The following is a 15,053-nucleotide window of genomic DNA, read 5'->3' as shown; positions in this document are numbered from 1 at the left end:
CTAGGAACAAAGTTGTACACTTGAATAGAGCAGTCAGTTTTCCATTGATTATTAAACAAGTTGCAGAATGTATGTTGATATGTTCAACGGACTTTTTTTGTCTTGAGTAAATGACCGAATAAATATCTACGGTCTCCACCAATCATTAAAAGTTTAAAGGGACTTTTCGCGGAGACCATCTGGGCTGGGCGCTTTATGGCAGACAGATTAAATGACACTTTTTAACTTGACATGGACACATAGGTACACGTAAGTGTCCGTTTTGTGTAAATTTCCCTGTGGATGTTTTTTGACATTTTGGTAGAATAAATGAGAAAGAAGATTGTATTTGTAGTTTCAGTAAGTGTGTCAGCAATTTATAGTCATTTAAACGACGGTGTCTACTTGTAGCAGCGATCCCTGGCCAACTTTATAGTGCTGCCTCACTGGAATAATACGCCGTAGACACGTGACATGATACCCCACCCAGTCACATTATACTGACACCGGGCTGATCAGTCCTAGCACTATCATCTTAATGCTGAGCTCCAAGCGGGAAAGCCACTAGTGCCACTTTTACGACTTTGGTATGACGCTGTCAGGGACCGAACCAACGACCTCCCGCACTCGAAGCGGTGCTGTACCACTAGGCTACCGAGGTCTTTGTTTCATTAAAAGTCAGTAGATTATGAGTAGTAACGGTACCAGGTGAAAACATTTTCATGTTCATTTAATACTATAGTGAGTAAACGTAACAGAAAAAATCTCATAGAAGATAAATCACCCCAACATTTTCAATTACCTTAAGCCTCTTCAAATAAAGTAAGGGATTGTAGTGTGAAATGGACCCAGCTATGTGACAGCTTTATGAATATAGAACGTATAGGGAAGAGTATTTAGTTACGATGAATTAGAAACCTGAAGAGTCGTCACATGAACTTCTGTTTGTCTGAATTCTGAATACCCATGTCGGCTATTTCTCACTTTACATCCAGATATAATTAAATTCATCAATTTGTAGTAAAGAATCCGTTTTGAGAACTGAAAATTGAAGAAAGCATGTTATATCTAAAGGCAAATATAAGCTTTAACATGAAAATATTATTTTCGGAAAGACGAACAATATATTTATTTCACGAGAAACGCTGCATTAATAACATGATATAATGATTGCACACTGACTAAATAAATTTAATACATGAAAATCATTGTTTTTCTGGTATTCATGTGGAAACAATATTATAATTCAGTTCTCTGAGACAAATCAAATTTTGCTATATTTTACAAATAAATGTTATTTGTGTTGTAACTGAAATTCGAAAACACCCACGAACCATCGGAATACTGCAGCTGTTACAGATAAAAGGTACGCGATTTACACCTAAATACACCGTTAATTAACATTTCAATTTATCTCAAAATATTCAACTGTTTGATGCTAAGTTATTAGTCGCACAAACGACAAGTCAAACGTCCTACTGCTTTCACGACGTTCTTGACGTCACGTCTCTAAATGCGTCCGGTGACATACTTAAAAGCATTGTATATCTTAAAAAAGTGAAGATAATTTCTTCAACGGTAAAAGAATTTTCTATATGGCAATTTGGTTACGTCAATGTTGATTTTTTATCATTGAAATATTGTCACCAACGCGGTTTTGTCAAATTCCATATACCGACTCCCACTAATCTTTTGTACCCTTTACATCAAGAAGTTCTATGGATATTGAAATTTTAGTTACGTGTGCTGAAAAAAAAATCAGTGGTTTTGAAAATTAATTTAATTTTAAAAGCTGGTGTAAACCGTGGTCGGATAAAACGCAGTTGGAATACATTTGATAATAACTGATGGGATACGTTACATTTTTACCTCAATAACCTAATAAAGAGAGATTCAGGAATGTTCACTTGTGTTTGAAGTTATTTCTTTTCTTATCGTCTAACCTTTGCATGACCCCAGTCACGCCGCCACTGATTACGAAACACTTCATACAGCATAAACGGGGGATAGTTGCTTTTCTGTTTACTGTATTGCGAGAGGTGCAAAAACGAAATGAAGATTTTAATATTTTCGTGTTTGGTGGTGGTGGGTTTGGGCTTTGAGGATAAAACCGTGACACAATACCTAGCAGACAATGGCTTCACAACGCTTTCTGCTGCCCTCTCTACTGCTGGTTTGTCAAGCGCTCTCGACGGAAGTGGTATGTAATAATACAGCAATTTATAGAGTAAATTATTACAAAACTTTTTTAGTTTGAATGCGATTTCGCAGTTGACAGAGTCTTGTTATTATACCGGTGGAACGTTAAAAATACTAAAATTAAGTTGGTACAGCTATATAGTCATATGCAAAACGTACCTATTCTACCTACAAACGAAATTTTCCAGAAGCTCAGTGCTAAATCATGTAGATCTACATTAATATATACTATTGACGGCAAGCCAATCAGTACGTGTTTTATTACACACATCAAAAATTAATTTTCGCAAATTATAATAAATGACTTATAAGCCCAGTAAATTTGCGTTGAATATAAACTGTTCATTCTGGAAGAACTATTGGTCGGTGATAATGTAAAAAAATATATTCTCAGATGAAGCATATTTCCGTAAAGTAAAACATAGGAATCTGACGTCACGTTGAAAAGTACTGTTATATTTGATCTGCTATTTTATATGAAAGACGTTTCAGAATCGAAATGATATAACCAAATGGTGTTACACTTAATTCGAACAGACTGTTATTAGGCGCGAAAAATAATTCATCCCCTGTCAACGCAATCTTAACTTATTCCGCGGGACGTGTTACTTCCCGTATTTCAACAGTATAAAAACCAAGCTCCTCACAACAGTTACCTTCCCTTGCGTTCATTATAACAGCTGCATTCATAAGATACCACGTGACGATGAGAAAGTCACATGACACTGCAAATAATAATATCAGTGAGTAAAATACATCAAGGAGTATTGTACACTTTATGTTCAAAAGTTATCTGGAGTTCTAGGTTGTGATTTATGTTTTTGATTATTATTCAATATTTTTCTGTTCTGTTCTGTCAACCAAATCTGGTTAAAACACCTCGTGATTTGATTTATGTACCGTAAGGGGAAGTAATATGTGTCAGTTCAAAATATTGTACAGACAGTGATATCATCAACAGATGTGACGTCATTGTTGTAATGGCATTAGGTATAATGATACGCAAGCATCTTGCCAGTATTCTTATTTACTTTTACACCAGCGGAGGACTCTTTGTCTGATAACCGATATGTTTATCGTAATTTGTATCTCTGAGGATATTTAGATTAATATTCTATTGGATTTAACCAAACCTCCACTGAGATGTTTGTTAAAGTTCATATGTTTCCTTTTTCGTATCAAAATTGTCAAATACAAACTTTCATCTTTTTGTGTCTCGGTTATTGGCTACATGTTAATTATGTATCTGCGAATTTTCTGTTTTAAATACGGTATATATTTTAGATCTACTAACGAATACAATTTTGTATTCAAAACAAATCGTATATGGAAAAAAATTCAATGGCAAAACTATCTGCTTTAGTTGTGACGTAAAATAAGACATTTTGACGTTACATGCGTAAAAAAAGTTCTCCATTTTAAACGCGTACATGGTCTTATTTTGTAAAATTATAGTCAGTTGACTATAAATAGGTATTTGTATATATAATATTAAAAATTCATCAAAACAGTAGACTCTTCAATGATATGCAATGATGCGTTAATCTCACGTGGATTCACCAGGTTGGATCACACTCGGTGTAAGTGCAATTATTATCATTATTACTACTACTGTTATTATTGTTATTGTTGGCCTATAGATGGGTTTAATAAGTATGTCCTCACTCTGATTTACCGAATTGTTCCGTATCTGACACAGTAGTACACATACTGTCGTAGCTAAGAACGGGATTGACTTTGCTGACCAACCAAATACTACAAAGGAATGCAAGTGCAGTAAACACTTGACAAAGATCAACCAGTGCAGTTACAACTTCTGCTTAAGTCTTTTAGCTTTAACACTACCTCCTTAGTTACAAATATAGACATATTGTACATTCTACTCATAGCAAACAGCTTTAAGCTTGTGAAAAAGGCTCTTTTTCAACACTAAATTAAATAAACAATGCGGGAGTTATAAATAGAGTACGATAACGAAAACATTATCGGAAAAGTCGATTATGTCTTTATTGGTAATTCAGGGTTTACTTCATGGTAAATCAGGGTTTTCTTTATAGTCAATACGATTCAAAAGTAGTACAAGTATTTTGTCACGGATAATGGTTTCACTACCCGGTTCTCCTTTTCTCAATAGTAACATTTAACATGTTGTTGTTACAAATACCGTGCGAGAGTAGTACCATGGTTACTTAGAAAAAATATCATCCAAACATACCGTTTCTGCAGTTAATCCATTTTAGTCTGTAAATAAGAATAATACTATGAAATGATATGGATAGTCAAAAAGGAGAAATTTGATATTTGAAGATTTAAGTTAGAATTAAAGGAAAATTGAATGGTCATACAGATCATAAGAAGGTAAAATGTGCAGGAACATGTAATTCTAAAGCTTAATTAGAACAATTAGAGAATTACTGGAGAGCGCACAGTGATACCTCCTGATTGGTAAACGAAAATATTTTCATTGGTATACTGGATTTAAGTAGTTTTCGTATATGTACGAGACAATGCTGCCAGTGGGAGGTTCAGATGTAATTTTATCCCTGCTAAGAGAATGTCGCCAGAAAAGTTATTACTTAAAGTAAATAATGCGAAGGTAGAGGAAAGTGTGCCCTTAAGCTTTATTGCAATCACTTTCGGACATTTGGTGCTTAGAAACGCCCACGTCTGCATTTCAACGTTCGGGTTTCCTTACAAGTATAACACATGTTTTGCTTGCAGGACCATACACGGTATTTGCACCGACAAACGCTGCTTTCGCAGCCCAAGGATTTAACATAAGCGCTTATACCAGGGAACAACTCGCCACAGTTCTAAAATACCACGTAATTGCAAAATTCGTATTAGTTCCAATGGTAACCACACCAAGAAATGAAACGACATTGGAGCAGCAAGCCTTACTTATAGAGAAAGCTGGAAGTGTAAGAAAATGCCAAATTCTGCTAAAATTCAAAATTAATGATAATTATGTAACCTGTGTTCGTCGCAGGGCGTTTACATTAGAAATAATAGTATGAAGTTAATCGAATCCCTCAGACTTTGTTGTGTTATCAATAAACTATAGCCGTTTAAAACTGTTTAAGGCTAAATGTATATATGCAGTATTTCTTTGAGGGTTCTAAAATGTAGAATTTTCCTGTTTTGCTTGCTTGACGCTTTCCTCCTTACAAGATGTTTCTGCTAGCATGTGCAACCTAATTAGTATACTTGTAAGTAAAATGTATACTGTCTTATTTTCAGAGCTTGTTGCTCAACGGTAAGGCCAGAGTGGACAGCTCAAACAACGACATCATCGTTAACAATGGTGTTATACAGCCTATAGATACAGTGTTGTCTCCTCCAGTTTTTGTTACTCATAACATATACCAAGTTCTTCTAAGAGAAGACACCAAATTCAACGATCTTTCTCTTGCCCTTTTGCTATCAGGATTGGTTTCTACAGTAGAAGGCAAGTTTACTATAAATGAATAACGATAATCTTTCTATATTTTTGATACTCGTGATAATGGTGAAAAGAAATAAATATGACGCATTCGCTGCTGAACATAGAAATATTGCAAAAGATATTTTGAATCAATCAATAAATGTTTTACAATTTCTTATTCACAATAGCATATATATATACATATACAATTTTATTGTTAAAACAGGAAGTGAATTTACCTTCTTTGCACCTACTGATGCAGCATTTGCTGTTTACAAGGACAACCTTCTAAACCCTGCGGCCCCGAATGCACAGCACATATATCAAGGTAAATGTTGAGATGACATATTTACATCTGTCACAGTATTAAATAAAATGAGCCGAGCCATGAGAAAATCAACATAGTGGATTTGCGACCAGCATGGATCCAGACCAGACTGCGCAGCTGTTCGCTAACAGTTTCTCCAATTCCAATAGGCTTTAAAAGCGAACAGCATGGATCCTGACCAGACTGCGCGGATGCGCAGGCTGGTCTGGATCCATGCTGGTCGCAAAGCCACTATGTTGATTTTCTCATGGCACGGCTCAAATGGATTACATATAGATAACTAGTAATACTATCTGCAGATTTCATGTTGCAGCTATTATCTATATTTGTAATACATGTTGTACTTTTAAGGCCAGGCGCATGTAGACATTTTCTATTGCTACAACTTGTCACATGAACATGATTAAATGTACAATGAAAATGAATGGGCGAGACAAAGCAAAAACATGTATGCAAGTCATATTTATCATGATTCTAGGCTCAAATTCTCTTGCTTGCAAGCCTAGCTTTCTTTAATCGTTATGAAACTGTAACATCACAGGAAACAAAATGTACGACCAAAGTGTCACAGATCAAATACCTTTATACGTTTTTCTACAATAAATATGCAATAATCACCATTTATTCAATCTAACTTGCAACGATAATCTTGTATTTATTAATAACAAATTATGAACAATATTTATCACAGAGGTGTTGAAATATCACTTAGTGCCTGGGGCAAGACACTCTTCTGAACTGAGAAATGGACAAAAGCTTTACACACTACATGGAACACCCGTGAATGTTACAGTCGGTGCAGGTAAAATATCAATGCAAGAGATCGGTAGTATATTTTTTTAAATCCCATCCGTTAGCTTCTTCTGCACATCTTCGTGTGCAAGTGTAATATGCTTTCTTGTATAAGACTTTAACTTAAAGTAGATATGTAATAAAAACACGAAACTTGGTGCCTTTTCGAATCAGAAATATCTGCTGCGAGTTTTTAATATGTGATGTAAATATTCGACTACGTAGATGTTACGCTTGACACGTACGCTTAAAAAGTGTTGGTCCAAATATAAGCATTTGCCAAGATATGACAAACAATTCTGCTTCATACAAAATGAGCAGCTGGACAGCTACAAAAGCATGTCACTACAGACGAAATCTTAATTCTAGCACACCGGACTGGCATTTCCGGTGATTTTACCCATGCCGGCAAAACCCATCTGGTACCCCCCATTCCAGATGACTCTCGTGCTGTTAATGAAAACTAGTGGTTCATGCACTGATAATATATTGTTTATGTAAAAATACGAAAAAAGCAGGTATCTTGATAGTTTCTCTCCGTTCCTTATAGTATATTTCTCGATTCAAAATACGTTAGTTTACCATAAGAACATAACGTTACGCTACAAACGATAAAACTTAAATAGAACTTTGTTATTGTTCGTAACGCAAAACATCATGACGTCACTTCTGCTTACGGACGCTCTACTATAAGAAAGAGTGCTACAAAGAAAATATTTCTGCCTGTTATTTGTAAAATACGGTATGCAAGAAAAATAATCTGCCAGAATAAAATGCTAACATGTAGACGATATGCAAGAAAAAGTTATCAGTCATGTGTTTACGGATCGGATGAAAATATCCGTCCCTCGGCCACCTGCGCATGGGCGGTAATTCGGCAAGCCTCATTACCGCCCAATGCGCAGTTGCCCTCGGGACGGATATTTCCATCCGATTCGTAAACACATGACAGATATTATTAATCAAAAGAAAATCGTAACGATGAACGTGGTAGATAATTAAAATATTTCAACGTCAAGCCCATTGATATATTTATTCTAGTGTTGATATAACCAAGAAATTTAAGTTTTAAGTATTTCAGTTATGCCCGTCTATCCAAGTATTTTGCGTAATAATAATATTTTGGAAATGATACGTTTCTTTCCTCTTTCATTAAAATTGTTTTAAATCTAAGGTCTTTATTCAACAGTAAAAGTGCACAAGAAACTCTTTACCAGGTAGAGACAGGTCAAAATTCACCTAAAAATTGGACGTAACATGCATATTGTACCACAGAAAAGTGGTGTCGATTTTTCACTATGGCCAGAAATAAAAATGTTACAATCTATTTATAGTAAAACAAAGGGAAGTAATTCTAAAAACAAGGCTTCCTCATGGTGTTGAACATTTGTGCCAAGTTGCATCAAAATCCCTCCATGCATGAAGAAAAAATGTTCCGGACAAAGTCTTTCTTGAATTTGATATTTGATCTTCATGTGTAACCTTGACCTTTGAGCTAGGGTTCTGGGTGTTGCGCATGCCACGTCATCTCATCATGGGGAACATTTATGCCAATTAATATTTAATACCTTGATGTATGACAGAGTTCTGGACCGGACAGGAAAATAAACTATTGACCTTTGACCTCCAATTTTGACCTTGACATTTGAGCTTGGTGTCCGGGTTTTATGCATGACAAGTCGTCTCATCATGTGGAACATTTGTGCCATGTAATATTAAAATCCCTTCATGAATGGCAGAAGTATGGGCCGGACAGAAAAAAAGCCCAACTCATGTTGACCTTTGACCCCCAATTGTGACCTTGACCTTCGAGCCAGGGGTCCGCGTTTGCGCATGACACGTCGCCTTACCATGGAAAACATTTGTGCCAAGTGAAAGTAAAATCCCTTAATGAATGGCAGAGTTACGGGCCGGACAGGAAACACACACTGTTTATTCCATGTGACAGCCAAGTGTGACCTTGACCTTTTAGCTAGGGGTCTGAAAGCTGTGCATGACACATCTTCTGATTATGAAGTAGATTTGTGCCATGTAATATTAAAATCCCTTCATGGATGGCAGAGTTGTGGACCAGACAGGAAAAAGTCCTATTGACCTTTGACCGCCAAATGGGACCTTGACATTTAAGCTAGGGGTTCGGGGTTTGCGCATGGCACGTCATCTCACCATTGGGAACATTTGTGCAAAGTAGTATTGAAATCCCTTTATGGATGACAGAGTTACGGACCGAACACGAAATTTCGGACGGATGGGCGGGCGGACGGGCAGACAGACGGACGGAATGACGGACGGAAAAGCGCATCCTACAGTCCACGAAACTGGTTTTCAACCAGTAGGGGACTAACAAAATACTCGTATATACAATTTTCAGAAAAGAGCGAATGTACTGCATACACTAAGCACTTCATCATCTGACATTTTCAGCCGCTTATATTTTATGATAAAAACGAGTAAAACTCCGGTTTTAAAACACAAAAGTTTGATTAACAATGATTAAGAATTATCCTAGAAACTTACTTGATTGTCAAAATCAAAGTAAAGTAAGTAACATATCCCCGCCTCAAATCTAGACTGTCACTTCTATCAGTGATATAACACTTTGGCCGATTTTCAGTTATCCCATTTACATACTTTATTGGGTTTATAACATTGAAACAAGTATGATGATCAAACTAAAATATACATCTTACATATATGTATAAGTAAGACTTTATTGTGTTTCAGTTGAATCATGCACAGTCCACATTATAATATTTTGCAGGTGTCGTGATTAACAATGCTAATGTGATTGAAGCTGATATGCAGGCGTCCAATGGAGTCATCCATGCCATAGATAAGCTCCTGGTTCCACAAGATATCTACCAAATAGCTAGCGGGAATTGACTGTCAGTTTCTAACTTATCTAAGAATCCAGATATCTTATGATAAGGAATGTCTTTATTCTCTAAATTAACGTTACAAGCAAATAAAGACTTATATCCGCAAATATCAAAGTTATTGTTTCATTTTCTTTAGTTTTCAACAAACAGTAAATTATTATACCAGAAAAAGCTTTTTTGCAAGCCTCCATTTTTATAAATAATATTATTTCAAAGAGATAAATGATGTGTTCTGCTTTATAAACCATCCACTTAATTTCAGGACCTGCAAACAATAATGATTCTTTGCTTCCTTTAGAAAACATTTCGTCTGATCATATTTTTCCTAATGACTAACATTACATTGTTTTACACATTAGTAAAGTCAAGAGCAAACATAGTCACTGTTATGGCGAAGGTGTTTTAACTGACTGGGCAGATATCATAGAGTTGAAAAACGAATGTGGATTGGACAGCAAGTCCTGTGGTGAAGCACATTCCATGACCTGAAACATAGAAAATGGTTGGACATAAATTACATATTTAAGAAAATATATTATGGCTTACATGAATAGTTAAAAAAGATTTCTTCTTAATCTTATACAGAAGCAAGTAATTTCATTCTGTTTGTGCAGAATGAAGTTTACGATGTACGCACGATACAGGTTAATTATGTTCTTGTTTATAGTAAAAAACTGCTTAAAATGCAGACTATATCGTTAAAATACAAGTTATAACTTTATGAACATTTAAAACAAACAAACTTATAAGATATTAAACAAGGCAGGTTTAGATTAACAAATTAGAAAAAAAAGTATATTGCATTTTCATGCCTCATGAATATAGACCGTGTCACTTCATATATAACATCCAGCTTCTTCGAATGGACAAAAATTGTTGGATTCTAATTTTAGTCAACATACCTGTCGTCCAGAATCGAGCACAATGAAACATACCTGTCTGGAATCGAATACAATGAAACATACCTGTCTAGAATTGAACACAATGAAACATACCTGTCTAGAATCAAGAACAATGAAACATATTTTCCAGAATCGAGCACAATGTAATACAACTGTCTAGAATCGAGCACAATGAAACGTCCCTGTCTAGAATCGAGAACAATGAAACATACCTGTCCAGAATCGAGCACAATGAAATATACCTGTCCAGAATTGAGCACAATGTAACATACCTGTCCAGAATAGAGCGCAATGAAACATACCTGTCCAGAATCGAGAACAATGAAACAGGCCTGTCTAGAATCGAAAACAATGAAACATACCTGTCCAGAATCGAGCACAATGTAACATACCTGTCCAGAATAGAGCACAATGAAACATACCTGTCCAGAATCGAGAACAATGAAACATACCTGTCCAGAATCGAGCACAATGAAACATACCTGTCTAGAATCGAGCACAATGAAACATACCTGTCTAGAATCGAGAACAATGAAACATACCTGTCCAGAATCGAGCACAATGATTTTGTCACTGTGTAAAACTGTATTGAGTCGGTGTGCAATTGTGATAACAGTACAATCAGAAAAACATTCTCTGATGGTTTCTTGAATCATTGCATCCGTAGAAGTATCTATGTTTGCTGTAGCCTCGTCCAGAAGTAATATCTGAAAGCAGAACAGAAATGTTGTGCGACATCAACTGACGTTTCTCTTTAATTAACAAATGTAAAGCAAATTAGTGATTATGCAAGTTTTATTATAAACACATTCGAAATAATCAACAATGTAATGGTACTGGGCAATAGTCTACATTGTTGAGACATTTTAGTCATACAATACTTTATCTACTATATGGGTACATATCTTCGTTTTCAAAAATAAAACACTCTGTTGTACAGATGCTTTATGCAGTAAATAGGAACATATAAATTAGAGAAAAGTTCATGTTATGCATTATTCAGAATCCATACACGCGCATTAGAATGACTGATTATACAATAAATAGGGATAACTGATTCTGAACTCACTTTACTACTACGAAGAACAGCACGTGCCAAACAGATTAACTGGCGTTCCCCGACTGAAAAATTCTCGCCGTTCTCCTCAACAATAACTTCTAATCCTTCATCAAACTGGACAATCTGAAAAAGTGTAAACAGTCAATATAAATGATGATTTATATTGTGTATGTATATCTCCGTATCATTTCTAACCAGTGGTCACAGCTGCGAATATGGACCTCTGCTTATCAGCTAAACCATCCAGATGCAACCAAGCACTTTAATATGCGATATCTCAATACTTAGCTTTAGTTGCACTGACCGCCAAACACTACTGGATGCACATACCATTAAATATGGTTAAAACCCTGTAAAATATCCATTAAAATAGGAAAAACCGTTAATTAACCCCATTAATTCTTGCATCTCTTTATCTAACAGGTTTCACAATATCTATGGGTTACATGTTAAAATACCATTAAAACACCCATTTTTGACCATGAATCATGCCGTTAAAAATTTAGTTCGGTAGCTAAAAAAAGTTAATGGCTTTGAAAAAAATAGTGAAATTCTGTATATTTTGAATTTAACGGGATTATTCATGGCCCTTAATTTTGATTTAATGCCCATTAAATGTTCAGGCTGTGTACCATTTCTTTTAAGAGTAAACTTAATGGCCCTTAACAGCAATGTGATGCCCATTAAATCCTACATTCTGTAAAATGTGATTCTTATATTTTCAGAAGCACATTTTATTTTTGTTGTTTTCGGCTTGCACTCGTCCCATTGAATTCCAGTCCCATATTGTTCTAAAATGGACTTTAATCACAATAAATACATACTACTCACACATCGTCTATAATATATCATGATGTTATATTTAGTTGCATTAAAGTTATTTCCCCTTGATGCAGTTACGCCATTTTTTTCAAATGTTTGCCAAATTGTGTTCCTACAAAAATATCGTATTTATTTTAATGAAAGTCGGATAAAAACATATTAATTTATTTGATAACAGCAATCTACATTAGTTTGGTAAGGGTAAATACGTATTGATGCATGCCACTTTTTCTTTTTTGTTTGTTTTTCTTGTCCAAATAATCAGCATTTGTAAAGTGGGTGGGGTAAGGAATTTACATTATAAAATGTATTCAGACCAGTTTAGATTTTCAAATTTTCCAATCCTTGAGTAGAAACTAAGGTTTATAGAGAGGTTAACAGTACACATGATTGTGAAGATTTACAGTCTGATTTAAATTCATTTGGGGCATGGGCAGATCAATGGCTTCTTCGTTTCAATTAATCAAAGAGTGTGGTAGCTTGATTGGGGGAAGCTACTTGTGACGCAATCCCTCAAACATTTGCTCTTAGCTGTTTAAGTGCATGCACCTGGGCACAAAGTACTGAAGACGAGCTAAATTGTGATCGCCCATTTTGCGCTGACATTGTCATCAACAGTTCCTTTTTGAATACACCTGAAGCCTAATGTATGTACCAATAAAAATTTGGTCAGAATGTTTGTCAATATAAAAATGTTGAATAGTTAAAACTACCCACATGGTCACTTGATCTATTGAACCGGTACCTGTTTGTTTGTTTGTTTGTTTTGGGTTTAACGCCGTTTTTCAACAGTATTTCAGTCATGTAACGGCGGGCAGTTAACCTAACCAGTGTTCCTGGATTCTGTACCAGTACAAACCTGTTCTCCGCAAGTAACTGCCAACTTCCCCACATGAATCAGAGGTGGAGGACTAATGATTTCAGACACAATGTCGTTTATCAAATAGTCACGGAGAACATACGCCCCGCCCGAGGATCGAACTCACGACCCCGCGATCCGTAGACCGACGCTCTACCTATTGAGCTAAGCGGGCGGGCTGAACCGGTACCTGTAAACCCTTCTCAGTACAACACAATACAATACAATATCCATTTATTTTCTCATTTCATATGAACATGTGACAGAATAAGGATACAATATGACAAATGTTTGTACGAGGCTGTTACATGTGTTTACATTACAAAATAATGAGAGAAAAAAGAAGAATCAAATATTCTTCTAGCATTTTATAAAACAGTACATATGTATAGATACTATTACGTGTGTAGTAATACGTAGTTTAAATCAATACGGCAGATATCAATATGAAGTTGATTATCTTAAGATGTCTAATTCTGATGGCAAATTTTCATGGCCCTTAATTTGATATACCATTAAATTTTACGAACTCATTAAAATTGAATCTGACATATTTAATGAGACCATTAATCAATTTTTAATAATCAACGGCCATTAACAGAGTATCAAAAAATTAATGGCCCAATTAGTATTTACTAATTAATGTGGAATTAAGGGGTACTTTTTAATGGCACATTAATTTCATGCCAATTAAAATTTTTCATAGAGTTTTAAGGAGCCAATTAACTTATTTTAATGGTTTATTTTAAGCAGCTATTCATGGCCATCAAAGTCATTTTAACAAGGTATATTTTACCAGGGTTTTAATATACTTATTTCATGGCATTTTAATATATGGCATTAAAAATATGGTCATGAAAATCCCATTAAATAGTAAGAAGTAATGGGTGAATTTAATGGTGACCTGTTAAAACTCTGTTAAAAACGTTTGAAAAAAATTAAGCCCAATTTCATGATCCTTTTAATGGCATGTGCATCCAGTAGTGAAAGTAAGAAAGTTAGTCCTGCAGTCGAATAGAGCAACATTAACATTTAATCTGATACAAATTATGCGTTAACAAGACATGCAAGATAAGAGATATGATACTCAAACAAGAAGCCATTTCAAAGTTTCAAACCATCTGCCTTTATAGATATACCACAAACAAAAGATTGTATGCAAGCTACGACTTTTACTTTTCAGATAGTCTTAATTTTGAACCAAATCACATAATTGAGATGCTGTCTAACAAATGTAACTTTGATATAGAGAGACAGACATACAGGTCATTAAGTTAAGTTTTGATAACAGACAATTACATATACCAGGGACAGCTAGGATTCTCATTTATGGTATTGTGTAATTATGAATATAACACGTATTGCACCAAAGATTCTCAAAGCTTGGTAACGTCGTCATATGCATTCGATGAACGGAATCAAACAAAATATCTGGTAATGACCTATCAAAATAGATTAAGTAACGTAACAAAACATTTGAAACAACTTGTAGTAATTGATATTCCAATTATCTTAAGTCCAATGTCTTGAGTATGTATGGTCTGCATTAGCTATGTACACTACATGACTACATATTCTAATGACAGACACTCTTCTAGTTAATGCCGTTTAGAATACGGAGTTCGCCATGCAAAAACGGAGGGAAAGCAATGTTACAAAAAACATGTTGGGATATCTGCATATATGGTATTGTCAAACCTTTTCCTTTATGTGAACTTTATCTAATGCTTCCCAAATACTGTCGTCCGAATAGAGGGAAAATGGGTCAATATTGTACCTTAAAAAACAAAACAGTCAAAACCATTTTGG

The 15,053-nt window shown here is 35.1% G+C and overlaps 2 protein-coding genes across 5 annotated transcripts in view; one reads left to right on the top strand and one right to left on the bottom strand.

Moving 5' to 3' along the window:
* Window positions 1–1,941: 1,941 nt before the first annotated feature.
* Window positions 1,942–9,708, top strand: LOC123556435 (transforming growth factor-beta-induced protein ig-h3-like). Of its 2 annotated transcripts, none has more exons than XM_053542645.1 (6): window positions 1,942–2,179; window positions 4,900–5,099; window positions 5,419–5,630; window positions 5,833–5,930; window positions 6,622–6,732; window positions 9,484–9,708. In XM_053542645.1, exons 1-6 carry the CDS (start codon window positions 2,032–2,034, stop codon window positions 9,603–9,605), a joined length of 891 nt encoding a protein of 296 aa, XP_053398620.1. In that variant the 5' UTR covers window positions 1,942–2,031; the 3' UTR covers window positions 9,606–9,708. The 2 variants fall into 2 exon arrangements, with proteins under 2 accessions (XP_053398620.1, XP_053398619.1); XM_053542644.1 differs by having other exon boundaries at window positions 1,945–2,179; window positions 5,419–5,626; window positions 5,829–5,930.
* The window catches only part of LOC123558105 (ATP-binding cassette sub-family C member 5-like), a 28,390-nt gene continuing 22,750 nt past the window's right edge, over window positions 9,414–15,053 (bottom strand). For 2 of the 3 annotated variants that reach the window (XM_053542642.1, XM_053542643.1), the window contains exons 28-31: window positions 14,943–15,021; window positions 11,573–11,686; window positions 11,046–11,210; window positions 9,414–10,086 (exon numbers count right to left, since the gene is read on the bottom strand). In XM_053542642.1, coding sequence (XP_053398617.1) covers window positions 9,988–10,086; window positions 11,046–11,210; window positions 11,573–11,686; window positions 14,943–15,021 — 457 coding nt within the window. In that variant the 3' untranslated portion in view covers window positions 9,414–9,987. Of the gene's footprint in view, window positions 10,087–11,045; window positions 11,211–11,572; window positions 11,687–14,942; window positions 15,022–15,053 lie in introns of those variants that run through there. The other variant, XR_008370877.1, reaches the window with a different exon arrangement.

This window comes from Mercenaria mercenaria, chromosome 5 (genome assembly GCF_021730395.1).
Source record: "Mercenaria mercenaria strain notata chromosome 5, MADL_Memer_1, whole genome shotgun sequence".
In the NCBI taxonomy this organism is placed as follows: domain Eukaryota; kingdom Metazoa; phylum Mollusca; class Bivalvia; order Venerida; family Veneridae; genus Mercenaria; species Mercenaria mercenaria.
This window is presented reverse-complemented; position numbering and strand designations above follow the sequence as displayed.